The sequence below is a fragment of the Corapipo altera genome, unplaced genomic scaffold (assembly GCF_003945725.1).
Source record: "Corapipo altera isolate COAL_440 unplaced genomic scaffold, ASM394572v1 77b, whole genome shotgun sequence".
Taxonomy (NCBI): Eukaryota; Metazoa; Chordata; class Aves; order Passeriformes; family Pipridae; genus Corapipo; species Corapipo altera.
The window spans coordinates 3584023-3611254 of NW_020884933.1; the positions used below are offsets into that span (position 1 = coordinate 3584023).

At 59.1% G+C, this 27232-nt stretch overlaps 1 protein-coding gene across 2 annotated transcripts in view; it reads right to left on the reverse strand.

Annotated features, from left to right (window-relative positions):
- Positions 1 to 4941: 4941 nt before the first annotated feature.
- FOXP4 (forkhead box P4) overlaps positions 4942 to 27232 on the reverse strand; it is a 36710-nt gene continuing 14419 nt past the window's right edge. Inside the window, exons 3-16 of one of the 2 annotated variants that reach the window (XM_027659604.1) lie at positions 26007 to 26129; positions 24258 to 24344; positions 18803 to 18950; positions 18113 to 18317; positions 17721 to 17825; positions 15344 to 15431; positions 13369 to 13452; positions 12795 to 12996; positions 12617 to 12693; positions 12295 to 12396; positions 8183 to 8304; positions 7990 to 8056; positions 7470 to 7636; positions 4942 to 7253 (exon numbers count right to left, since the gene is read on the reverse strand). In XM_027659604.1, the coding sequence (XP_027515405.1) occupies positions 7109 to 7253; positions 7470 to 7636; positions 7990 to 8056; positions 8183 to 8304; positions 12295 to 12396; positions 12617 to 12693; positions 12795 to 12996; positions 13369 to 13452; positions 15344 to 15431; positions 17721 to 17825; positions 18113 to 18317; positions 18803 to 18950; positions 24258 to 24344; positions 26007 to 26129 (1722 nt within the window). In that variant the 3' untranslated portion in view covers positions 4942 to 7108. Of the gene's footprint in view, positions 7254 to 7469; positions 7637 to 7989; positions 8057 to 8182; positions 8305 to 12294; positions 12397 to 12616; positions 12694 to 12794; positions 12997 to 13362; positions 13453 to 15343; positions 15432 to 17720; positions 17826 to 18112; positions 18318 to 18802; positions 18951 to 24257; positions 24345 to 26006; positions 26130 to 27232 lie in introns of both variants that reach the window. The other variant, XM_027659603.1, reaches the window with a different exon arrangement.

The following is a 27232-nucleotide window of genomic DNA, read 5'->3' on the forward strand; positions in this document are numbered from 1 at the left end:
TGCGGTCGAGCCGCCGAGGACGGGGCACAGAGCCGGGCTGTGCAGCCCCAGCCGTGTTTGCTTGGGGTCTGAGCCATCTCCCCCTGATCTGCGGAGCAGAGTTACCCGTCCCTGTGCACACACAGAGTCTCTAAACAAAATAACCTTCTCAAGCCCTTCGGTGGGGGGAGGAGGCTCTGCCTGCCTCGCTGGGTTCGCAGTGAATGACCCCACTGTTTTACATTCGCTGCTGAAAGATTTTGATGAGTCACGAGCTATTTCTGTAAATAATTAAAAAAAAAAGAAAAAAGAAAAAGAAGGAAATGGACATTTAATAAAAAAAAAGAGGGCCCCATGGACATTCATCTTTGGAAGATGGAAAAATTAAAGACTTCCCCCATCCCCTCTGTGCCACGCTCTGCCCTGGGGGGCTATGGGCAGGTGATGGTGTTGGGGGCAGAGGCACAGGGGCATCATGGTGTGCACGCTGGGGCAGCCCCACCACTGCCACTCGCCCTGGGGACCACTGGGGATCACAGCTTGGGGGTCTCAGTGATCTCCAGTGGTGTGGGGTGACAGGGCCCCGTTCCAGCCAGGGACTGAGCATCCCTGTGGCCTCTGCAGGGAGGGGCTGAGGTGGATGTTGAGGAGGGTATGGTGCACTCAGGGATGGGGAGGTGCCCCTCAGGTGCCTTGGGGCTCACACTGAGCACGTTCCTGGGCAGGGTCAGCAAAGCCCCCCCGTTTGGAGCCTCTCCTGGGTTCCCAACACCCCCAGAGCCCCACAGGCATCAGGTCCTGCTGCAGGCAGGGTGTGGTGTGCTCACACCCACCAACAAGGTCCCCTTTGTCCTCCCTCCCACCCGGGACCTGCAGGCTGGGGGCTGATGGCCCAGGTTTCTGCACAGTGAGGCAGGAGCTGAGGCTTTTGGAGAGGCTGGGGTGGCAAAAGCGGGTGCTACACCCATCCAGTGCCTGCTCCCCCATTCCTGCTCTTTTCCTTCCCACTTACTAAAGCCACAATTATTCTTCCCAACACTTTGTGAGCCCCTGGTGCAGGGGGTGGATTCACAGCAAGCCTGCTGGTAGCCCAGGGGCGGGTGGTCATCATGTTTGGGGACCCCTTCTCAGCCCCAGTCCTGGGGTGATACAGCCACATGGACCAGCAACCCCCAAGACACCATCAACTCAGGGAAGGGCCCGACCTCAGAGCAAGAACCCTTTGGCCATTTCCCTCCTGGCCCCAATATTCCAATTTCTTAATGCTCATTTAAAAAAAAAAAAAAAAACAACCAAGCAACCCGAAGCCTTCGCTCCTTTTTTTGGCTCCTTGGAGCTCTTTGGAAGCTGTGCTGGCTCTGTGCATTCAAGGCAGCAACTCCCCTCTAGTCCTGCTGGAGGGGTGTGTGAAAATCCCATGGATCTGGAGCAAAGCATCGAGCAAGCTGGAGAGAAGGGTGGTATCCATGTGGGTGCAGCTCTGGAGCACCAGGAGGGAAGAGCAGGAAAGGGGTGGGTGCTTCCTGCCAGCGTTTTCTGGGTGCACCAGGAACTGAGGGGAGGGGCTGACTGGTCCCAGTCTCTCCCCCCCATCCACATACTGGTTTAGCAATCAACCCTGGAAAGCTTTTCATGTCGAAAAAAAAAAGGAAAAAAGTTTCTAGTTTAAAAGTTAAAAGCTGCAAGTGTTAAATCGATCAGAGCCAGATGCTCCCCCCAGAGATGCTCCCCTGCCCTCCCCAGGGAGCTGCAGAGCTGGTGGAGGATGGGGACATCGGGGGGGGGGGGACAGGGACAGCAGCCCCCCTAACGCTGGGGCACCCATGGGTGCTGGCTCAGCCCCTCTGGGTGGGTGGTGAGGGGCTGCAGAGGCACGTTCAGCACACCCCAGGAAGCCACGGGCGAGCTGGACACAGCTCAGAGCCCTGGAAAAGGGCCACTGGAAAAAAGATTAAGTGAGTTTGGCCGGGAGGGAGCGGCGGAGGGAAAGGGGATGTAACAGTCTGTTAACATTGGCAGGGTCTGCACACAGATGGGAGCAGCCATTTCGGGGGGCCAGGAGGAGGCTGGAGTCTGGAACCTCATCCCCATCCCCTCTCCGCTGCCGGCCATCGCTCCCTCGCTGCTGAAGAGCCTACAGGGATCTGCAGGGAGAACTTCTTCAGGGAAAGGGTTGCCAGGCATTGGAAGGGGATGCCCAGGGAGGTGGTGGAGTCCCCATCCCTGGAGGTGCTCAAGGAATGACTGGATGTGGTCTGTTGACAAGGTGGTGATCAGTCACAGGTTGGACTCGATGATCCCGGAGGGCTTTTCCAACCTCAACGACTCTGTAAAAACGCACATTTTTTTTAAACCAACAACCCTAAGAAGGCAGCCAGCACAGCGGCACGATAGGTAATTTATTTTATTGCATTTTATAATGCCATTGTCCATACAGATTACATGCAGCTAGACCTACTGTACAAGGGTTTACCGTCTGCCAACGCAGACACACGGAGCTCAGAGTACAAATACACAGCGAGGCTATTTCCTTTATACAGCACGAGGACGGCAGGGAGGGGAGGGGTCGCTCTTTACACATCCGCCCTCCCCTCCACCCTCCGGCCCCCTCGGACCTGGTCCCACCTCCCCAGCATCACCTTCCCACCCAGCGCCAAAGAGGATGGGAACAAACGGGGAAAAACAGGAAAAGGTTGTGGCAGGGCTGGCGCTTCCCGGAGCAGCCGGGGGTGGGATGTGCCCGAGCCATGGGCTCCCCCGGGGCCACAGCGGGCACCTCCGGGGGTGCAGAGCCCCCCAGCCCCTGGCTCTGGCCTGTCCCGACCTTCCCCAACACTTCCAGGACAAAAACCTAGATCCAGGGAGGACCTCTGGGGCGTGAGGCTGGCCAGGGGTGTAAACAAAGCAAAGAAACCCTTTGGTTTGATGCAGGTTCAGCTGCTGCTCTCCCTTCCCCTCCACCGGCCTCCCCAGCAGCCCCCAGTGCTGCCAGCACCCCCTCCCTCGGAGTGCTGGTTTCTGACCCCCTCCCCTGGGTACCTGTTTGAGCTATTTGGGGGAAGACATCATTGAGAGGGGAAAAAAAAAAGAAAAACACATGGAAAAATTAGTAATTCCTTCAGTGGGAGATACCAGAAAAATGCCTTTACGTACAGAGAGGTGCCCACAGCTTCCCCTCGTAGAAGTGCCCTGGGCTGGGCAAAAACAGGAAATAAAACACAAAAATACAGAAAAGCCCAAAAAGAACCATTTGTTTTGGTAGGTTTAAACCCAGAATATATATATCTCAATATATACAGACATACAATTCTGCCACACGTTGTGTTTGGTCCTTGATCCTCCCTCCCCCCCTGGCCTCCGGCGTGTGTTTGAGGTAAGACACGCAGAATTCAGTAAAATTCAAACCAGCAAAAAATAAACCAGAGGGGTGAGAGGGGTGGGGGCAGTGAGGGTGGGGGGACACACACAGTACCTGGTTCAGGTGGGACCCTGCAGAGGCAGCTGGGCTGGGCAGGGGGTAAGAGAAGGAATTAAATTTACCCCTGAGTATCAAACCGGGCACGTTTCCTGTGAAATCACCCACCAGGATTCCCGGGGAAGAGGCATCACCTGGAGCCACAGGACTTTCCAAACCTGTGCATGTGTTTAAAGAAAAAAACTCCTTTATATTTATATATTTATTTATATATATATATAATATATAGAGAGAGTGCTCTTGGGAGCCAGGATGGCAGCTGAAAACCTCTGGGAATACTCAGCACGGAGGGGAAGGTGCCAGGTTTTCCTCACGGGGTCTGGGGGTGATGATGGCACACGGGGATTTTGGCTGAATCCACGGGGATCTGGAGGCCCTGGGAGGCATTTCAGGGGTGTCTGTACCTCTGGAAAAGCTTAAAAAAAAAAAAAAAGTCATACCCCGAGGAAGAAGCCCTGGAGGGCTCGGCAATGCCGGGGCCACCTTGGATTTGTGCAGAATCCAGGGTGCAAAGCTGCCAAAAAATTAAAGAGCGGGAGGAAGGTGAGGGAAAAGGACCAGGAAGGGCAAAAAAAGGGGAGCAGCTACTGAAACCTCCTCCAAACAGTGAGGGGGTCTAACACAGGGTGCTGGCACTGCCCCAAGAGGCACAATGACCCCCAATGCCAACCCAAAATCCCAAAAACCTGGATGGAGGCAGGTGATTCCCCACAGAGGGGGAACTGTGGCCAAGCAGCAGTGAGGGGCTCAGGGGCTGCACCCCAAGGTCCAGCCTGTCCATCCCTCCCCTCCCCTTCGTACGAGTAAAGCAGCAACAGGTCCCCCCAGCAACACCCCCCGTGCCAGCTGTAAACTTGGTACTACAATAACTTAAAATGAAAAGAACTGGGAGAAAAAATAAAAGGAAAAAGAAAAAAAAAAAAAAAGGAAAAAAATGGGAAAAAAGGGGAAAAAAAGAAAACGGGGCAGAAAAAAGAAAAAAGGAAAATAAAAAAGGAAAAAGGGAAAAAAAAAGGTAAAAAGAGGAAAAAAGGAAAGATGAAAAAAGGAAAGAGGAAAAAGGAGGGGGAAAGGGAATAAAGGGAAAGAAAGGGGGGGGGAAGAAAAAAAGGGGGAATAAAGAAACAAGGAAAAAAACCCCAAAAAACAAAAAAGGGGAAAGGGAAAAAAAGGAAAAGGAAAAAGAAGGATAAAATAAAGTAGGTGGGGAAAATTGCCGGTGCCTCCAGCCTCACAGCTCCTTTGGCAGGATGGGGGGACAGCAAAAGGGGGGGTCGGGTGGTGCCCCCCGGCCCGGGCAGGGTCTTTGGTGTCCGGCGGAGCCCGGGGGGGGCCGGGGCCGGGGCTGGAGGGGCTGGGAAGGGGCCGGGAGCCGGGGAAGGGGCCGGGAAGGGGCTGGGAAGGGGCTGGGAAGGGGTTGGGAAGGGCTGTCCCGGCGCTCGGCAGCGGGAGAAGCGCGGGTGACACCTACAGGGGTGTTGGGGACCCGCGGGAGGGAGGGCGGGGGGAGCAGGGAAAACCCTGGATTTGGGAATGGGAAAGGGCCCCCCCTGCAGCCCCAGCCGGGGGGGGAGGGTGCCGGTGACCCCCGTTAACAGCCCCACCGGGCTGTGTCACCCCTCGCTGCCCCCCGAGGGTCTCGGCAGCCCCCAGATGGTGACACGGGATGATACAGGGGGTGGCACACGGGGTGGCACAGGGGAACACGGGCTGGGGTGGGGGGTTCTGCTCAACGTCCCCCCGGCTGCAGGGGGGACCCAGGGACACCCCCCCTTCTCTGCAGCCACCTGGGTACCGAGGATGCTTCAGGCAGTGAAAAGGATGAGTCCAGTATGGGCTCACCCTGGGGAAACCCCACAGCACCAGGAGCCCCTTGGGGAGGTCACAGAGGTGTCATGGGGACAGACAAACACAACCCCCCGTGACCCACAGCTGTGTGTTGCATTTTCAACACTGCTCCCAGGGTGTCAGCCCCATGTCCCGTGGGGGTGACACAGCCCCCCAGTGTCTCATCCTGGAGTAGCAGGGACAGGGAGGGACAGAGCAACCCTCAGGATCGCTCTGGGGGAACCTGGAGCTGGGCTCAAAAACGTGAGCAGCCCCACATCCATCACAGTGAGCCCCTAAAGACCCCACTGTGTGCCAGGACAGCCAGTGCCAGCCTGGCTGTGCCAGGAAAGTGCTGCTCCCCGGGAAAGGTGATGCTCCCCAGGGAAGGTGATGCTCCCCAGGGAAGGTGATGCTCCCTGAAGCCAGCACAGGGCACTGGGGATGCCACGCTGCCTGCCAGGAGGAGGCTGGCACTGGGTACCCACATCACCGCCCCAGAAAAAAAGAGCAGGGAGAAGAGGGGTGTTTGGTTGTGTTGTTCTCATTATTATTAATATTTTTTTCTTTTGGCATTAATACCATCTGTTCACCTGAACTACGGACCTTCTGTCTCTAGAAATCTTTTGGTATCTTCCCATCTGGACACACACAAAAGGATAAGGAAAAGAAAAGATGAAAGCGGGAGCCCCCCTGCAACAGGCTCAGCTTGGGGGCCGTGGCCAGGTTTGGCCACCACGGGGATCCACTGGGCTCAGCTTTGCTCCCAGCGGGATGGGATGACCCCCAGCTCCTCTGCAGGTGCCCCCAGGAGGAGGCTCGGTGTTGGGGGATGCTGCCCTCCTGCTCCACTGAGACCCTGCCCCGGGCTCTGGAGGTGGAACGGGGCACGCAGGGGGCCGGGAGCCTTTCCCTGAAATTGAAGTTGGGCCACTGGCCATCCCCACATGGGCTGGGAGGTGTCACCCGCTGCAGCCACGTCGAGCAGGACGGGGGGAACCGAGTCCTCACTGCTGGCGCTGGCAGTCGGCTGCGGATGGTCAGCAGTGCTGGGTGCCAGGAGCCCCCACCAGCCCGTGGAGGGCAGAGCCTGGGAGGCCGCTCTGCTTGCCAGGCAGTTTAGCAACTGGCCGGAGGTGACAAGGCAGAGGAGACCCCGTCCCACTGACGTGCCGGTCCTCGTCCTTCCCCAGCTTCGAGACAACGGTGTGAGCCCGACATCCAGAGCACGGCAGAGGGCTCAGCCCCGTTTCTGCTGTTTCTTCCCCCAAAGCTGGCTGGAGGCAGCACACGTGGGCAGGGTCCACGGTCCCTCCTAGTGCAAAACCCACCGGGGGCCCGAGGGACGACAGCGGGTTCCTGCCAACAGCGGGTTCCTGCCAACAGCGGGTTCCTGCCATCGCTGCCTCGGGGCGGCCGAGCACCGCGGGAGGAGGGGACAGAGGTGCCTTCCCTGCGCCCGCCGCGCACGGGGAGGGAAGGAAGGGACCATTTCGGACAGAAACAACCTACCATCCTCGTTCACCAGTCACTAACCAAGGGAGGAGGGGAGAAAAAGTCCAGCTCTTGGGTTTCTGCTTCTCGTGCCGCGGGACGTGCCCGCGGCGGGGTCGGTCAGTCACCGGCTGCGGCGCAGGGCAGTGGGAGCGCGAGGGACGCGCCGGCAGCAACGGGTTGTTGCCCCAAGGAAACCCTTTTGCTTCGTGGAAGTGCCTTTAAAGAACAGGTTAACGCCGAAGGTCACCTTGGGGAGGTGGGAGCGTCGCTTGGTCTCCGGCCGGGAGGGTGGGAAGGGTTTGCCCCTCGGTGGGGAGGAGGAAGGAGTCCTTAGGACAAGTCTTCCACTGGCAGCTCCTCCTCCAGGTCCCTGTCGTCGGGAATCGTCACATTCTGGTTGGTGGTGGCCATCAGCGACACAGGTCTGCTGTCGTCCTCCGCCTCAGCTGGTTCCTCCTTCACGTGCACTGGGTGGCTGTGGGGGGGGAAGCCTTCAGCCTCGGGGGGCTGCTCCCCCCCAGCCACAACCCCACAAAGCTCTTGGTCCAAAACCCTCCTCACCCAGGGGACAGGAGCCATGGGAAGCAACGAGCAGCTCCTGGTGCCCGATGTGTCACCGTCCTTTAGCTCCAGACCCTCCAGCACCCCAGTGCCCCCCACCAGCACCATCCCTGCTGTCCCCCAGGCTGACCTGTACTGCTGCGGGGACAGGCGCGGGCTGTTGCTGCCGTTGCTGTTGACCTGCTCCACGGTGCTGCTGACGTCGTCGTGGCCCACGTGCAGCATGGCACTGGCCGAGCTGGTGTTGATCATGGTGGGGCTGTTGAGCAGCGGGAAGCTGCTCTCTGCCAGCGCAGCCTGCAGGGGCATCAGAGAATCAGAATGGTTTGGGCTGGAAGGGACCTCAAAAAACACCAGTTCCACCCCCTGCCACAGGCAAGGACACCTTCCACCAGACCAGGTTGCTCCAAGCCCCTCTAACCCAGCCCTGAACACTTCCAGGGATGGGGCAGCCACAGCTTCTCTGGCAACCTGTGCCAGGGCCTCCCCACCCTCATGGGGAAGAACTTCTTTTGTATCTCTAACCTAAATTTCCCCTGTTTCAGTTTGAACCCATTCCCCTTGTCCCTCACTACAGTTCCTGATGAAACAAGACCGTGGAGGGGTTTAGTGCCCCCATGTCCCAGTCAGGGACAGGACGGGGTCCTTACCTGGTAACTTGCATTAAGTGCTCCGTAACCGAGTCCTGAAATCATATTTTTGACTAAGGTCGGACTCCTGCAGAAAGAGAGAAAGCAGAAGGACGCAGGGCTGAGCGCTGCTGGCCTGGGGACAGGGACGCTGGCGGCAGGGGCAGGTGTGAGCACAGCCCCCAGGCTGTGTCCATGGCAAAGGAGCACCCACCCTGTCATCTTTGGTGGCCTTCGCTTTTGGTACTCGTGCTCGTCCACGGTCCACACGGCTCCCTTGACGTTCTCCACGCGCACGAAGCACTTGTGCAGGCTCAGGTTGTGGCGGACGGCGTTCTGCGGGCAGAGAGGGCAGGAGCTCAGTGGTGTGACCCTCATCCCACTGCCCAGACCCTCCTCTTCCTCACCATCCTCCTCCTTGGCCAGCCCCGCAGGTCCCCACAGCTCCGGGCTGTCCTGGACACCCCAACGTTCCCCCCCCAAAGCCACCCAGGCTGCTGTGAGTGCTCCCCCACTCCACCAGCGCTGAGGGGGTTGAGTTGTTGAGCCCCCAAACCACACGTGGGACATGACCCCGTTTTGAGGACCTTGGCCAGATGCTGAGGAAGGGGGGACAGTATGGGACAAGTGACAGCAGCAAGGACTGGGAGCAGAACCACCCTCTCTGCTTGGCAAAGCCAGCTAATCTTTCCCTTTCTTTTCCTTTCCCCCACCCTCCCCTTTTGGTCCTTTCCCTCCCTTTCTTCTTTACATCGACCATCTTTACATTTCTAAATGTAAAATAAAGAGACACACACGTAGGCAGACAGCACAGCCCCGAGAGATACCAGCTCCCTTTTCCCCTTCCAACTCCCTGCCATTTGCTACTGCCCCTATTTCATTACCAATTTTAATTTGCCTCTAATTAAATCCTGTGTATTTTTCCGACTCACTTGCTAATCCATGAGGGAGGCAGGAGGCTGGAGTGGAATCTCTCCGAGCTATAATTACAAAGGGCCTAATCACGCCGGGGCTCTGCCTTTGAATAAATTTCCTTGCATTAAGGTTCTCAGATTCTCTGCCTTGCAAATGAGAATGACCCCAATTTCAGGAAGTTGGCCTCGGAGGGTTTTTTTTTTCTCCCTTTTTTTTTTTTTATTTCGAGTCCTGATTCGTGATGAGAGACTAATTCGTTACGCTAAAACATTAACAGCAATTTAAAAGGTCGAACGGGGGCTGTATAAACAAAGGAGCTGGCCAGCACAACAAGGGAGAGGAGACACAAGGACTGAGCCCCCCCTCCACAGGCAATTGCCAGTGCCCAGAACCTCATCAGATGGCACCATCACCCCTTTTGCTTCTCATTTAAGGAGAAAAACAAACAAAGCTGGGCTCTTCCCTTGTCCTCCATCCATCCTTTCCCCCCCAAACCCCCTTCCAGCCGTGCCACAGTGCCCTGTGCTGACACCACGGCCAGGTGACACGGTGACAGGCAGCAGGGCCGGGCTCTGGCTCCTCTGGCCCTTTGGCAGAGCACAGTCCAAAGGGGAAACTTTGTAAGCAGCTCTCAGAGCTCCCGGGGAAGGAGATTTGGGCCCAGCCAGTGCTGTCTGATGTGATTTTTGGGGGGGAACCCCTGCAGGACCCCACAAATCAAGAGCTGACCCAGCCTCTCAGGCGTGGTTGAAGCCAGGTCCTGGGGTCCCAGCTCAGAGCCACTGTCACTGTCACCCAAAGGGACATGCTCCATTTGGGCCATGCCCTGCTGGGAGGCACCACTCAGCCTCAAACCCTGTGCTGGCACCTCCCAGGGTCGGGCTGCACAGCACTGTGAAGACAGACATCCCAGGGACCTGGAATTCCAAGGAGGACCCCGAAACCCATGGGGGAGCAGGACAAGCCCCTGTACCCCACTCTGTCCTTGCACCATCCCCTGCCTGGGGTCTGAAGTCCAGCCAGGGCTGGGGCCTTCCACTGCCCTTGAACCCTGTCCCTGGTGAGCAAACACAGGACATCCCTCCCTGGCCGGATCCTGCCCACACTCCCCTTCCTCCCTCCTCCCTGTGCAGGGGGCTCCTCATCCAAGCAATGCCCTGATTGCAGCCACGAGCATGGCAAAGCAGAACCTTCCCTGCCCACAGAGACACAGGCCCAGCAGTGCCCACATCCCCCTCTCTCCCTGGTGACAACCCCCTAGCACCCGGGTGGGGATGTGCCTGCAAAGGCTCCAGAGGAGGTAAAATAAATCCTGGCAGTGGGCAGGATGTGGTTCAGCATCCCCAGAGCCTGGGATGCCCCATCCCTGTGCTGGGTGTTGGGCAGGGTGCTGTGCCCAGGACACGGAGGAGGTGCCAGGTGAGCCCCCCATGGCATGGGATCCACCCCCACGGTGCCTCAGCCCAACGTGGCTTTTGTGTTTCGACAGTGTTTGTTCAGAGCCAGACCCGGCTGCTCTGTTTGCTTCTCATCTCTCTCCTCTAATGATGTTTGCTTTACACCCTCCACCCACTCCCTGGGCTGTGCTGGGGGCTTCCTGTGGGTCCCCCTTGCTATGGGGATGGGGCACCCACCCTGGTCCCCAGCACCCCTGTCCCATCCCAGGGGAGCTCCAGGAGATGAGGGAGAAGCTGCAGCAGAAATGGTGGTTTTCAAAGAGAGGAAATACACAATTTTTTTCCATGTATCCCACTCCTTCAGAAGAAGCCTGACCTTGGACACTGGAAGTTATGAAGAGAAGTATCCCTCCCTCCAGCTCTTTTTAATCTCCTGCCATCCCCTTTGGTGATAGAATAGGAAAAAATAAAGAAAAAAACAATGGGAAGCAGAAGGGCTGGGAGATGCCCTTCTCCAACCCTGCCCTTGGTAACACAGGGTGCGGGGAAGCCGCAAAAAACCTCCCAAAATATTTATTCCTTCCAGCTAATAAAAAGGTGGGAAAAAGACGTTTCACCTGCCATCATCTCATTCCAGAGAGGGGGAAACTGAGGCACAGAGCAGGTGAAGTGCTGCCCTGGACAGTGCTGGGAGCAGTGACAGCCAGAGTGGGCTCTGCCCCAGTGCTCCCCATTGCTGCCCACCGTGTGCCCAGTGTGGGGTGTCCCCAGGCCGGGGTGGTGGTGGCAGTGGTGGCAGCAGTGGCAGTGGTGGCAGCAGTGGCAGCAGTGGCAGTGGTGGCAGCAGTGGCAGGGGCCAGCGATTCTCGTGGTGCAGTTGCAGTGCTGCCCGTGTGCAGCGAGGGGCACTCCAGACCGACACAGCCCGTGGCCAGCCCCAAAACTGCCCCAGCACCCGGCTGCTCCTGCCCAGCCCCATCCCAGTGCCGGGATGCTCCAGATGGCAGGGCCCACCCAGAGTGCTGGGGAGCCAAAACCCCTGCTATTCACCCAAAAGTTTTCTGCAGATCCCAGTTTGGATCTGCCACAGCGACACACGGGGGCCCTGGGCTCTGGGAGAACTGATTCCTCCTCCTCCTCAACCCTCTCAAAATGCTCCACCTCGCTTGCACCTCGCTGATTCTAATTATTTTTATTTTAAACTAACACGTGTCTCTCTGCCACTTCACTCCTTGCTGCCCCGAGCAGGAGGGAGCTGCAGCAGGAAACAATAAATAAGTGAATCTTCCCTGGACGAGGCAATAACTAAATCACAGAACTGCTCCTTCCACAACTCCCTGCTCCTCTGAGATGTGTTTTCTCAAATCTCAATTTCTAAATAACCAAGGGGGAAGCAGCCCCAGCACCCACGTGCTGCCCCCAAATTCACCTCCATCAGCCCCCCCCTCTTTCAGTACCTGCCTGTACAGCACCGTGCACCGGGTGGGGGGGACCTGACGGGCACAGGCACCTGCGTGGGGTTTGGCAGAGGAGTTCCCCTTACTGATGGTCCCCCTGCCATCCCCACTCTTCCTTCATCCCCCTGGCCCAGCACCTGCACCCCCAGCCACCACTGAGGCCCAGCCACCTCATCTCTCAGAGTCACCTGCCCCCAGGTTATCATTAACCTTCTTTGTTATTTCAAGTGTCTCTCTTTTGTCTCTGCCCTTCTCCTCCAGCCTCAGCTCCACAGAAAAGCCCAGCACAGGGATGATGTGCCCTCACAGACCAGGGATGCATTTTGGGCAGGGAAAATGGGGGATTTATCCATAAAATCATCTCCTGCACCATCTCAGAGCTGTGCAATGAACCGATCCTTTACCAGAGGTGCCCACACAAGCTGGAGCATCTCCTGCAGCAGGGAGTCCCCAGTGGGATGGGGTGAGCCCAGGTGGGGTGGGGTGAGCCCGGGTGGGATGGGGTGAGCCTGGGTGGGATGGGGTGAGCCCACGGTGCCAAGCAGGGCTGTTCTCACCTTCCAGGTGGCCGTGTTCCTCCGGAAGTAGGCAAACATCCGCGTGAACCAGTTATAGATTTCATTCAACGTTAGCTGCCTGTCGGGGGTCTCCAGGATGGCCTGGGGAACCAGAGAGGGGACAAGAGCATCACTCACGATGCCCTGCTGGGGTTCGACACCCGTCCCACGGTGAGGCACGAGGGGCAGAACGGGGGGTTCAGTGGATGTGGGGGCTCCCCCAGGACAGAGAGAGTGGGGGAGAGCACAGCTGTGCCCGAGGTGCTCCACAGGCAGGTCTCGGGGTGCAGAGCTGGACCCCAGGGCACGGGGAGCCACTGACCTGCCGGATGAGCGAGGCGTACGTGAAGGGCGGCCGGACGTCGGCGTTCTTGTAGAACTCGTGATTCTGTGCAAGTTCTGGGGGGAGACAGGAAAGGGGAGGGCGAGGGGTGAAGGGACCCGCTTTGGGACCCAGGGACTGCAGCGTGGAGGGTGCTGAGCCCCAGCCCGGAGCTCACCTGAGGATATTGGGGTGCAGAACTTCTCCGAGTTCCTCCTGCGGATGGGCCCCACGTTGTGTAAAGTGGAAGAGCTGATGACGGAGGGGCCCTGCCGCAGGGGGGTGATGGGCGCCGTGGCTGAGGTGGGGGGATGAGGTAAACCGTCGGGAAACGTGTCGGAAGTGCTCTTGGAGAGGGTGGCACTGGAGACCAGGTTCAGCTGCACAGACAGGGGAAGGCAGGACGGGTGGTTGGGAAGGCAGGGGCTGGGAGAGCCCCCGGCACAGCGGGAGCTTGGGAGGGCTGAGCTGGCTCGTGCCCCAGAGCAGGCAGGGAGGGGCTCGCAGGGGGGACACTTGCTGGGCTTGGCAGGGATGGGATGCAACCAAGGGATGGGGATGCAACGGCAGGAGAGGACACAACCATGGGATGGGATGCACCTACGGGCCTGGATGCATCCACTCTGTCCATACCACAGAGCCCACCCGGTGGTGACCATGCACAGGGCAGAGAGGGGACAGCAGTGAGGGGGAAGGGGAGGACAGGGGGTGGCTGTGGGGATGTAGAGGGCAGGAAGGGAACTCACGCTTACAGGCTGGCTGAAAGGCTTTGGCTCTGAAGGTCTCATGTGAAGATGGGCCATCATTGCTTGGAGACGCTCGCTCTCCTTGGCCAGCTGTGAGAGGCAAGGAGCAGGAGGGAGATGGTCAGGCAGTGCCCAACTCACCATGGAGGTGCCCGTGGCCTGGAGGAGCTGCCAATGAGCCCCCAGCCCTGGTCTGGGCAGGCAGCCCAGACCCTCTGTGTCTCCCCAGGTGCCACCTCCTGCCTGATGCTGGTTCCTGAGAGCCCCAGTGGGGCTGTGGCTCCATGGGGTCTGCAGCACCCATTGTGGGGGGCACGGGGGCCATTCCAGCTCCGTGTGTGCAGTTAGATGAAAAATCTATGGTGAAAGGGAGCCCCTTCCCATCCCTTCATGCTGCCACTCACCAGCAAGGCCACCCACTGCAGCTCTCATGCTCCCTTCCCAGGTGCTCTCATGCCTGTGCCCTGGTGTCTGCTGCCCCTGTCCCCTTCGCCCTCCTCCTGCTCCCCAGCAGCTCCCTGTCCCCCCACCCAGCCCTCCATCCATCCCCCTGGACTCCCAACATTGCTCTAACTGCACCTCCCTCCTGTTTACTCCCCGGAGTGCGGAGCAGGGTGAAATATTCACTGTGGCACCAGGAGAGATTTTGAGCCCGGCGGAGGCGATGGGACCTGACACCCGCTCTCTCCTCCGTCACCTTCCCTTTCCACCAGGACCCTCAAAGCTTGGGGCTCGGCCACCTCCCCGCACGCCGCCAGCTCCCACCAGCCCAGCCCAGCCCCATCCCTGGGCAGGCACCGGGGCCAGGCGAGGAAGGAGTTAAAGGCAGGAGCCAGAGCGGAGTTTGCTGCAAGTTTGGAGCAGCTCAGATGCTTTCGTGCTGTCGTGGTGCTCATTAGAGCTGACAGGTCTCCCCTCGTGATGCAGACGCTCCGCGCCGGCACAGCGGGAGCTCCGCGCTCTAAACTTCATAATTGGTGGCTCCGTGGCAGGTTCCTCTCTGCACACACAGCTCTGCTCGCCCTTCAGCTTTTTTTTTTTTTCCCTTTCCCTCCCCTCTTTAAGCCCCAGTAATTGCTTTCAACCTCTCGCTTTGGCGAGGGCCGGCGAGCAGGATGGATTGCAGGGATCACCCAGGAGGCTGCAGCCTCTCCTCGATCCCACAGCTCCCCCCGAGCTGCTGTGACTCAGGGTGGAGGCTCCCAAGGGTGCCCCACATCACATCCCACTGTCCCCTGGGCCAGTGTACCCTGTGATGTCACGCACACACTGCCCTGAGCTCCTGCCAGCCCCAGCCGGGCACCCAGGCACTGAGACACCACGGGGGTCTTGGTGACTGACCCCCTGACAGACCCCTGCCCTGTCCCTCTTTCAAGTCCTGAGATGAAAACTCCCCATTTCCTCCCCTCTTCCCCCCCTCCCTTCTCCATTAACCGAATTATGCACAGCACGTCGGGGAGCCAGAGATGCTGAGAGAGGCTCTATTTAAAGAACTTGCCTTTCCAAAAATAGCACCCCAAGTTGGGCTCCACAGACCACGCTCAGCCACCAAAATAAGTGGCCTGATTTCCAAGGACCCCAGTGGCCCTGCAGCTCTCACGGAGGTGGCACAGCTCATGTCCCACCTGTGGGACATGAACCCTCCTGGCAGCACGTGCCTCCCACATCTGTGGCATCTCCCTGAACCCACAGGGACACTCTGGGCAGGAGGGATGGCTTGTCCTTTCCTCCAGCCCCATCACAGGGATGCTGGTATGGGGGGACCATATTGAGATTTGCCCAGGGCTTCATTTCCACCCAGATGCAGCCCAGGGCCAACACTGCTGTTTGGGAAGGATGTTTGAAATGAGTCCCCAGGTGGGTGGTTATGGTCCCCAACCTCCCTGCTGCCCCCTGAGGAGAGCAGCCAAGGCATGGAGTGCAGAGGGAGAAGGAGATGGCTTTTTACACCCATGTCCATGGAGGCAGGGGCAGCACCCACCTGTATCTCCAGCTGCTGTACCACTTGCATCTGGACTCGACACTGGGCCGTGCTTCGGTCATCAAGTGCATGTTCTGTGTTGAGGTGTCTGGGGAGAAGAACACAGAGGGTTATGCCTGGACATGCCCAAAATGCTCCCCCTCAGCTGGGGCCACACCTGGGATCAGCCCTGACCTGCAAATTGCTCAGGGATGGTCTGGCACTGGTGCCCCAAGTGGGATGAGCAGAAAGGAAACTGAGGCACACAAGTGACTGAGCAAACCAGGCTGTGCCATCTCCCCAGACCTGGGCTGGAAGAGGGCCATACCCACCCAGCCCTGCCTGTGGCAACCACACGGTGTTTAGGAGCAGCCACTGCCTGATGGAAAGCCCACGGATTTTCCTGGAGAAGGCTGCTGGCAGGAGGTGCCAGGAAGACCTGAGAAGCAGGTTTCCAGGACAAAGGTGTGATTATGGAGGTTGACTTACACCCTCTAAGGAAACCCCCGAAGGCAGAAGGTGGCATTTCCAGGGTGTTCCTCATCCTACCACTTTCATGCCTCGTGTTTATGAGGCGCTTTGTGTTTATGAAGCAGAAGGACCTTTGGTCCTCACTGCTCTCCCTCCTCCTCGGGGAGGGGTAGGACTCCTGGGGATGTCACTTGCTGCAGAGGCAGGGACATCCCAGCAGCCCCTTGTGGGGGTCCTCACCCCCAAACCCAGCAGAGCAGCAGCCTGGGGATGCCCCCAGGAGAAGGTGCCCCAGCAGCAGGGCAGGAGTCTCACCCGGCTGTTTGTGAGAGACTTCCAGCCCCAACTTGCACAAACAAGGCAGGTAACTGGGACCAGCTGCCAAGCCTGTAGTGAGCAAACCCCCCTGTGCCCCAGCCCCGCTCCTCTCCCTGTACAGCAGAGCAAGGGCACAGCTGCTTCTCCAGGGAAAAGGCTGTCAGAGCCCAGGCTGTGCCAAACAGAAATGGAGACATCTCCCACTGACCCTGTCCCTCATAAATCACTGCTCAAAGGCCATGCTGCCCCTTTCCACCCCAACCCTGGGGCTCTCTGAGCTGCTCCACGGAGGTGATGCTCAGAGCAGGCTCAAAGCCAGTGCTCAGACTCAAGGCCAGGCCCACTCTCCAGCTGGGCTCGGCCTTTGGGAGCTGGAAGTTTTCTATCTGCCTGTCCCACAGCCTGACATGTCCCCACATTAGCAGAGAGGGGACAGAAGCCCTTCACCAGTGTTTTTGGGAGGCTGTCCCTTGGGAAGGGGGACAGGCAGGTGGGACGCAGGGATCCCACAGCCCTGGCTGGCACAGCACAGCTCTCCTGACACTGTCACCCAGCCCTGGCCATCCCCTGCCAACTCCAGCTCCAGCTTCCAAACCAGAGCTCACTCATCTGCCCTGTGCCATTCAAACATGCCCTGCAAGGTGGGAGGAGATGCCTCATCTGGGTTCACCCCATGAGTCAGAGGCAGAGGAAAGAGGACACAGGAGCCTGAATCACTCACTCACTCACCACCCCAACCTCCCCAGGCTGCCTTCACACCTCCTCATCCTCCCGTGTAAGGCCTCTGCCCAGCTCCTTCCCTGGGAATGAGGAGGCTGGTGAGGTCCGAGGGATGCTCTCACCGGAGCCAGAGGCGTGGCAGAGGGCAGGGTCAGTCTGTAAAACCCCAAAACCTGGCTGATGGAGAGCCCGGCGCCTCGGCCGAGCAGACAGCCGGGGAGGCGGGGGAAGCAGCGAGCGAGCCCGTCAGTTCCTTCTGATGTCTTTGCTAAAAATCCTGGCTACAAAGAGATCTAATTGCAAATGAACTAATTAAGTAAACCTCTGACGAAGCGTGAAAACAATTTGTTTGACCCTGACGCTGGCAGAGGGCTCTGCGACAGCAGAGTTAATCAGTCAGCGCCGGAGCCCACAAGCGGTGTCAGCGGGGCTCCCGCGCCGCCATCTGCTCCCCCCGCGCCCCCCAGGAGGGAGCTGGGAGCCCCCCGTGCCTGCTGCCGGCGCCTGCCCGCTCCTGCCTCCTGCACGGGGTCTCTCCTTCTCTGGAGTCATCGACTCATCGAATGGTTTGGGTTGGAAGGGACCTTAAAGCCCATCCAGTTCCACGCCCCTGCCATGGGCAGGGACACCTTCCACCAGCCCACACCGTGCCCCCAAGCCCCGTCCAACCTGGCTTTGGACACTTCCAGGGATGGGGGACTCCAGCAGCAACCCCTGGTGCGTTTTCTCCTTCTGCATGGGGTCCCCCTGCTCTGGGCAGACACTTTGGGGTGTCTGGACCTACTTCCAGAGTTTTCCCCTCCACCAGCTCCGTTCTGCCCCAGCCTCAGAGTGTGGGTTGTCCCCTTGTCCAAAAAAAAAAAACCTCCCTCAAAAAAGGGACACTTACTTGACAAACTGTCCCAAGTCCTCACAGAGGGTTTCGCAGCCAGGCCACTTGCACTCTCCGTGGCCATAGAGTGGGTGGGAGCCAGGGGTCTCTTCGTGGGAAGAGCTGCAGAAGAGGGAAAGGGGCCATGAGACAGGGTAGCTGGGATGCTCCAGCATTCCCGTGCACAGGGACAGCCCTGGGGCACCCACAGGAGATCCCCCAGTGACGTCTCACTGTCCTCCACGGGCACACGGGTGCAGCAAAACAGCGACAGGACTCGATTATGGGGCAGGCAGAATCTCCCCTCACCCAGCCCAGCCCTGCTGCCAACCCCACAGCCGACAGACCCCGGCCCCTTCCACCTCTCCAGGAATAAAAACACAAAGTGCCAGGGCCCGACCCGGCTCTACCTGTCCCTTCTGGGCGTGTGCATGGTGCTCTGTCCATTGGGCAGAGGGTGATGGGAAATGGGAGGCGAGACCTTGGCGGCCGAAAACGAGGTAGAGTTGGAGGTGTTGGTGGTGAGGTCAAGACCTTCTTGCTTAATGCTGTCCTCGACGGGCTGGGCAGCCGTGACCTCCTTCCAGAGCTGCTGGAGGTCTGAGGGGCACACGGCTACGGCAGGAGAGAGAGCTCGGGGTCAGCAGGGGCACCCACAGGGTCCTTCCCTGCCCCCTGGCACAGCTTAGCTCCCCAGACCTCGCCCAGCACGGGGAAACCATCACCCAAAGCCAGGTCCAGCCCACAACACCAGCAGTGGCAAGGGGAGGCTGCACAGCCCCATCAGGGAGCCCAAAACAAGGTGCTCTCAGCACCCAGGGAGCCACACAGAGCTGTTCCCAGAAGGGAGGCGACCCCTTCTCCCCACACCCTGGCACCCCTATGCCAGAGGAAGAGGTGCCCCAGTCCTGCACTGCTCTGCCAAAGGAACACGGAGCCCAACCCTGCACCAGCTCTGCCCGCTGATGCCATCAGACCCCAACTTTGGGGGCATTAGAAAAAGCAACAGCACAGCCCCTCCCCAGCCCCCCTCACCCACAGCAGGGCAATCTGCAGCCATGGGCCCCCCCCATGCAGGGCACCCCACTGGGGGTCCTTACCTTGGGGCAGGGTCTGCAGGGGCACCGTGCCCTGCCCTGGTGGGAGGCTCACCAGGCCCTGGCGCTGCAGGTTTAACAGGTGCTGCTGCTGGAGCTGCTGCATCTGCAGGAGCTGCTGCTGGAAGGCCAGCTGCTTGTTCCCCAACGGCTGCCGAGACAAAAGGGACAAATCCAGGCGCCTTATTCCCAGCCCCGCAGGGGAGGCAGGGGCTGGGGGCCGAGGGGAGGGGTGCTGGCAGCCAGGGGTGCCCGTGGTGGGGGCACTGGGGCTGCCCCTGTCCCCATCCTGCTGCCGGGCCTGCTCAGCTCACGGCTGAGCCGGACGGAGGCTTTGATCTATCGGAAGAGGAGGGGAAGGAAAGGAAAAGGGGAAGGGAAAATAAAGCACTGGAAAGAGAGGGAGTGAGCGGAGCTGGGAGTTGCTCGGAGCAAAGAACCAGCTGTGCTGGGAGGTGGGTGTGAACCCCAACTGTGGGGTACCATGGGGGAGGCTCAGCTGCAATGTCGTTGTAAAAAAAGGGGGTTCCCAGCACCCTGGATGCACAGGACCCTCCTTTAAGCCAGAAAATTATCCCTATTTGCCAAAATCGACCGCTATGAGCCCCTCCGTGGTGAGGGGCTGAAGCCAACTGTCTGCAGGGAGGGGGTGCCCAGTGCCAGTACCGTTGCCCCCACCCCAGCCACAGGCACCCCCCGGGTAGGGGACTCTCCCCCCATCCCCAGGAGCCAGCCGTGCTCTGACCAGCATCGCTGGCCCTAAACTAGTTAGGCAGGACGGGTCCCTGGGGAGGCGCCGAGAAATCCATGAGAATTAAGTGAAGGGGAGAGAATTCAATTAGGGCTGGGGACAGGCAGCTGCTAATCCGAGCCGGGCAGGAGAGGGGAGCTGCCCCGGGGCTGCCCGGCCTCATTAGCGGGGCAGGCGGCTCCGTGACCCCGTGAACCCCCCGAACCCCCCTGTTTGGGCAGACGGTGCCTGCAGGGAGTGAGGAGCCGGAGAGCACCGGCCAAGCCCCTGCTGGAGCACATCCCCCACCTCACTGCACTCGGGAGTGGGGGCACTTTGCAGCCCCCCAAAGATGTATTTCCATGTCCGTGTCCTTACTGATGAGCACAAGAGCTGTGCTATGGGAAATGTCCTTGTTCTTCCTGAGTGTTATAGGGATTCAGGCCCCGATGCACTGGGAATCCCAGGGACCTGGCACATCTCCTGATGGTCCCTGAGGCTACATCAGCAGAGAACAGTAGACAGACTCTCCATGGCAATCCCAGTCCATGACTGAGTTTGGAATCAGCACATGCTGCTGTACCCACATGGGCCCATGGGATGCAGGCGGATCCCTGTGGATGCTCAGCCGTGGCTTTGTGAATCAGAGGGAGAGGACAAGATCCAGACACTGCCCTACAAACCCCTATGCTCTGCAAAGTCAGGCACAACCACGAATCCTATCTAGGGCACAGAGACAGTTTATTCCAGTTTCTTCAGCCTCAGAGGAATATGCAGACCCTCCCTGCCCTGTCCACCTCTGGGCCACGGTGGAATTGTCCTCCCCAGCGTCAGGTCTAGATCCTCCCTGGCTCTGCCTCAGCCCTGCACCTCTGAGGCTTAAAGATTAAGGCACAAATCAAAGCGATTTCTGCTCAGTGAAGAGAAATCCCTGTGCTCACCCTCGCTTCTGAGCCAGGAAGGCTTCAGGCCATGGGATCAGCAGGATACAGGAAAACAGGCAGGACCAGGCTGCAGCCAGAGGGCTTCAACAGAGGCAGCTCTGTCCCCCACCGTGTCCCCTCCCGGCAAGAGAAAGTTCTGCCACCACGTGGGATGGACACGAGTGCCCTTGCCTTGGTTAGAAACAGCAGCTGGGATGGGATGGGACAGGATGGGATTCTCCTCCTCTTCCCGGCTCCGCCACCGCCCTCCCCGGGGGCCCCGGGGCAAGCCCGAGCTCTGCTCCAGCACAGCCTCATTCACGTCACTTCCAGACTGTGGAGCAGGAGGAACTGGGAGTGGATGAAGGGATGAAGTCATGAGGATCCCTGCACATGTCCCTGAGCCCCACAGCCTGGCTGGGCTCTCCCAGCCCGGCCTGACCGGAGCTGTGGCCGGTGGAGTCGGACACCCCGAGCCCCCGGGCAGCCCTGACCCACACATGGTCTGGCAGGGATGGTGTTGTCCAGGTTGAACCTGGACCTTGACATGCTTCAAATCCACATGTGCATCCCTCCAGTTCACCAGACCACAAACACAGGGACCAACCCCAGGAATATGAGTCCTGGTGCTGCTCTGAGTCAAACCAAGGACCCGGGGAAGCCAATTCGCCATCACTGGGGAACAACTGTGGCACCACAGACCTCTAAACCCCTGAGGAAGGCTGAGGAGGTGCACCCACCTGCAGACTCACCCTCCAACCTGCAGGTTCCATGCCAAATTCTCCCTGGAGAAGGCAGGGCAGGGAGAACCTGGATTACAGCCCCAGCCTTACGGAAAACCTCACGTGCCAGTCCTCACCCCACGAGTTCTGCTCCCCTCGGAAAAGCCACCCGAGTCCCCCCCAGAGGGGGCCCCCAGCACCCACCAGAGGAGCTGGCTCTGTGTAAGGGTCAAATCCTGCACTGGGGCCCCCCCAGCCCGTTCCCAGCCCCCGTCCCAGTGCAGGGCCAGGGTCCCGAGCGCTGCCGTGCATTAGACGCAGCTGAGCGGGTGCAGCTACGGGGTAAGAGCCGCCGTCACTTTGATTTATGAGCACATCAGGAGGAGTTTCACTGTGACACGCGGGACTGACAGGAGCAGTTCATTAAGCTGACACTGGGGTGAGGCGCCAGCAGCCCCCCTGCGCCACCCCCTCCCCAACCCCTCCTGCCTCGGCAGAGGGACAAACCCCCGCCCCCAGCAGCTCTGGGGGCACACAGAGACCCTCCAGCCTCGCCCTCAGGGAATACTGGGGCCTCTGCAGCCGGATGCCCCTTGCAGCACTGGGCTTGGAGAAGCCAAGTGTTCAGGGAAGAGCAGGATATGAGGGTGAGGGGCTGCCTGGAGCTTCCAGCCCTGCACCACAGCTCCTTGTTCCCCCCACACCCACGATGCTGCTGGGGGTGGGGGTTCACCATCACACCCTAGCACAGGAAAATGCTCCAGGAGGACTGGGATGTGCTGCAGCTCAGCCCCATCCCAGTGGGATTCATGGATTCATGGATCAGCTGCCTTGCTTGGCCCCTTCCTCACGCCCCCACTGTGGCACAGCTTCCCCCAGCCAAGGGACACACAGCACCCCCAGGACAGGATGCTGCCAACAGGCTCTTCTGACACGTTTCCATCCTCCTTTCCTGTTCTCCCCTTCCCCTTCCCTGCTGGGGGACTCCCAACTGTGCTGCTCCCGAGGAGATCTGAGCTGCTCCTCCAGGAGATGCTGCTCCCTGCTCTCGGCACCTTCCCAGCTCCTGCTCCCGCAGCCGAGCTGCTGGCTCACAGTTACGGCGAGAGGAGCCCTCGGAATGGGGCAGAGGGGAAGCAGAAGGTTTACAACCCTCGCAGCGGGGCTGTAATGAAACCCGGCCGCGGGTTTCCAGGAAGGAGCCGACGCCGGCCAAGAGCGGCTCTCCGGCGGCATCCCAGACACGCCAGCTATTCCCTGTGCCATCGGGGCAGCCACGGCAGGCAAAGCAGAGCACGGGCTTTATGAACAGCAGCTGCCCACATTCTTGGGGTGAGCCCAACCCCACAAAGCCCGTCTGGGGGGTCTGGGGAGGGGAAACACTGACATCCACTTGCTGGGACCCCCTGGGTGCTTTTCCTAGCCATGATGCTGCCAGGAGCTGGATACACACCTCTCCAGCAGCATTTGATGCCCCTTCCCCCCCACCAGCCTCTCTTTCTTAGTGGATGAATCTCCCGTTTCCTCTGTACCATTTAATTAGAAGTTAACACGTGCTTTTTAAACCGGAGCCCGCTAAGCAAGTGCTTTGTTAGAGCTTAATTATATCCCCGCTCAGAGCTGCAACAGAACATCGCCACGGCCAAGAGGAAAGTCCTTGAGGAAGCTCAGATTTATGCCTCCCCCGTTCCTGGAGCACCAGCAGCCACTCCAGCTCCTGCAGATGGCTCTGATAAACCTGACCCTGTAAATATGCCACCACCCCGCAGTGAAAGCCCAGGTCAGTCTGCAGAGACTGCAGTAGGTGCCAACCCGACCCTGAGCCACTCCAGCCACCCTGGTCCTCTGATGCCAATGTGTTTTTGCCATCAAGTCCCCTCTTTGCCACACCAATGCAGAGTCTGGGCTTAAAATCTTTCCTGCCCCCCCAAAAAAGTTGAATTTCAGCCCTGAGGACGGGTGAGTATTAATCAGGGTGCTGGATTTGTGGAGGGGTGATTGCCACGAACAGCCCCAGCACCCCAATCCCCTGCTTGCACTGATGCTTGGCCAAGGACGTGGAGTGAGTGGCTCAGCCCCACGTCCCTCTGTGCTGGGCACCCAGGGAAGGACACTGGATAGAAGGGCAGCAATGCCAGGTATGAATCAGCACGTGCACTGCACAGAACACCCCACCCAGGACCATGTGCAGCAATTTGGGGAGAGAGAGAGGCAAAAACATATAAGGAAAAGGAAGGGAGTGGTGCTATCTGCCAGTTGGTGCTGGTCCCCAGCCTCTGTGTGACTGGCACATCCCCAAAATACAGCCACAACACCAGGCAGGGCATCACTGTGGGAAAGGACAGCAAAAACTGTTGTGTAAAGGGAGTTATACAACACTGATGGAATCACATGGGCATGAAATGCTTCTCCACCAGGCACCCACCTCCCCAGCACAGGGCCCACTGCTGCCAAAACGGTGCCAGCAGGGGCTGAGAGCATCCCCTGGCTGAGTGTCTCCCGTTGGAAAAGCCCTTTGCTGGCGTCACTGCTACTCCACACAGTGCTGGGGTTTTGGAAAACCGCCCTTCCTGGCAGGAAAAGCCCTGCTTTGGGTTCCCATCTGACCAGCCCTGCCTACTTGCCAGGGTGCTGCTGTACCAGCTCAGCCAAGACTGGGCTGTCCAACTCGAGCTGTGCCAGGCAAGGGCTGAGCTGAGCCTCCTCTGCCCCCATCCCAGGGGGAACTGGGGAGCCTTGCTCTGTGCTGGGGGCAGTGACCTGCCCCTGTCCCTGGGGAGGGTCCAGCAGCCCCACAGCCCTGACCTCACTACTCCCCACACACCCCACAGTCTCTGGACACGCTGCTGAGAACGATGCAGCTCGGTGCACGTGCCAGATCACAGACAGGAGGAGGAAGAACAACAACTCCCAGCACCTGGACTGGCCATCCAACACCCCCCGGAGCAGGATGCCCCTGTGTCCCATCCCTGCTGGCTCCCTGCTGCCCGGGGTGCTGGGGTTCCTGCACACCTTGTTGTGCTCCGGTCCTCCTTTAATTTGCCGCCAGATCTGATGGCCCAGTGCCCTCCACGTGAGCTCACCTCTTTGGGTTGCTGCTTTCCAGCTTGCTGCTGTGTCAATAGCTGCAGGTGAAGCTGCTCCTGTTGCTTCTTGTAGTATTCCTGCAGCTGGGAGGGGAGAGAGCAACCGGATTAGCAGCAGAAACACCCCAAGCCCAGTACCAGGCTTTGCCACAGCCACGTCAGCTCCTGGCACTGTGTCATCAGGGTAGGCTCCTGGCTGCAGGGTGGAGGGAAAGGACCCACCAGAGGAGTCAGGGCACCAGAAGAACCCTAAGCACATGTTCCCAAAGGCTCTGGATCCCCACAGCAAGTGAAATCTCCCAACATCAGCAGTGCCAAACCCGCTGCTTGTTTTAATGTCCCTTAGAAGCAGCCCTGGGTGCTCTGGCAGCAGGGTGTTTCAGCAGTGGGGAAACCCCATTTTCGGCACAGTGGGACCCCAAAACCCCCCTGGCAATCGCAGTGGGAGTCAGGGGGACTCCCAGCTGGGAAGGGGTCAGAAGCAGCCACAGCCCCTGGTCTGGCTGGTGCAACCCTACGAGTGCTGGGGGCTCAGCCCTGCACCCCCTCCATGGGCAGCCCAGCCCCTCACAGCCCCCCAGCCAAAGCAGAGAGCTTTGCTGGTCCAGGAACACAGGGACAAACCCCCAGCCCCACAATGAACCACCAGAGAGGGTCCCAGTGTCCGCAGGCAGCTCCCCCCCAGCCCTAAATAAACTGTGGGTGATGGATTTGGTGTGTGCAGGGGGGGCAGAGCACGGGGAGGTCAGCGAGACCCCGCAGCCCCCTCCCACCCGCCCGTACCCCGGGCAGGGGCTCAGGAATGCCCCTGTGGATGCCGGGAATCCTTTATCAGCTCGGGGCTGACAGCGCTGACAGCAGCAACTTCGCCGTTTCTGCCGGAGAACAGGTTTGGAGGGGCTGGGTGTTTACCCCAGAGCCAGCCGGAGCCAGGGCTGCAGCGGGGCCGAGCAGGCGCAGGAACATTGGGTCAGGGGTGAGAGGTGTGATGTTTGGTTTTCTGCCGGTGGAGAATGCGAGCTATTCCGGCCTGGGTTGTTTAATTTGCAGTCAAACGTGTTTCTTTATCCGGCTCCAAAGAGGCTTGTGGAAGGACCCACCCAGGGTAGTGTTTACCCTTTGTTCTTTCCCTGGGGCCAACCTTGAATCCTTATCAGCCTGTTTGGAGTAAACAGGTACTGGAGGCAGGAGGAAGGGTGTGGAGGATGCTTGTGGGGTTTCTCCCTCTCTCCCTCCCGCTGGCAGGAGGTGTTTACCCAAGCAGACCTGTTTTGTTTCGGAGTTGAGGTTTGTTATTTTTCTTCTCCTCTTTTTTCTTCCCTCCCCATCCGACTGAACACTCCGGAAAAGCTGAGCAGGCCATGAGAAACAAACCCACGTGCTCAGGTCTGGAGCTGGACACAGGCACATGCCCAAGGCCCAGCAGCAGCCACAGGGGCTCTGCTTGGGGTGCATCAAGCCAAGAGCACCCACCCCAACCACAGCTCTTCCCAGGAGCTGGGCAGCCCCAAACCAGATCTCGTGCAGGAATTTTCTGGGCTTTGAGCAGCAGCATCCAGCTTTGCCAGCACTGTCAGCACCTGCAGCTGTTTTTGTCCCTGAACGTGCTGGGAATCCCCAAGGAAATATGTGGAGAATGCGAGAACCCAGGGAGGAAGGGACCCATCTGCCTGCCCACAGCCAGCTCCAGCATTCCTGGACCCAGTGGGAATTGCTTGGCTGGATGCAGCCCAGGTGCAGCGTTACCTGTTGCAGCATTATTGCCTGCTGCTGCTGCAGGAGGGCCTGGAGCTGGGGCGGAGAGAGGATCTGCTGCATCTGCTGCGGCGTGATCATCTGCGGGGACATCATGGCCACAGACACGGGCACCTGTGAGAGCAAGGACACGTCACCACTCCCCATTCCACCCCTGGGAAACCCTCCCCAAATGCCAACAGCCTACAGGTGCCTCCCACCTCTCCTGGAACATCCTCCAAGCCCCTCCATCCCTGCCTCACCTTCAGGTGAAGCTCTTGGCTCCTGGTCCATCCTGGCACGCCAAGGCTATTGCCAGGACATGGCAATGGCAGGGAGGTGCCCCGTGGTGCAGCTGGCACTGGGGTGAAGCTTCCTAAACCGTGAGCTCCCCCACCCTGAGGAGAGGGTGCTCTTCTTTAAATGCAGTTGAGCTGGGGGAACTGGGCATCAAACCACAGCTCCTTCCCTTGAGGTGCCGGAGCATGCAGGGCAGAGGGAAACACAAGGGAAGTGGGAAGATACTGATCACCCAAATAACTTCGCAAAGCAGAGCACGGAGGAAGAGGTTACCAGGTTCTCCACAGACACATCAAAGCTTTACCTCCAGCTGACACTGGTAACCCACGTAATTACCATGCCAAGAGGAGGGAGGGCTGAGAGAACCTGCCAGCCCCTGCCTTTGGTTATCAAAATATGGGTCCACACCCCCAGCAATGCTCCAGAGAAGGTGTCAGTGATGGATTCCAGCCCTACTGAGTCCTGCCCATGTGGAGCAATGATGCCTTCCCAATCACAGCCATCGAGAGCTGCCTCGTCCCAGTCTTCCGCTGATCCCACCAGCCCAAAGTTATGGCTTCGCTGCAATTTAATAACCCTTCCTGGGTGCCCCCCTTTTCCTTGGAAAGCAGATGGCTGCTGCCTCCCCCTCCAGCCAGCCCAGTGGGGATGGGACCACAGGGTGGCCCCGTGCAGTCCCTCCCACCCGTGGTGGGTGTTCAGAGCGCTCTGACCTTCAAGGGAGGCTGCCAAGGCTTATCTATTTACTCAGGCATTCTGCTGGAGAGAGGCGTGGGACACGGGTCGAGCTCCATTTGTGATCCCCCCTCCAGCCGCCCTCATGTCACAGTTATTGATTAATTGCTGCGAGTTCCCACCCAAGGGCTGGGGCTGCTCCCACTGCTCCGGCCGTGGAGGGCTCGGAGGCTGGGGAGCATCCTCAGGGATGAGCCACAGCA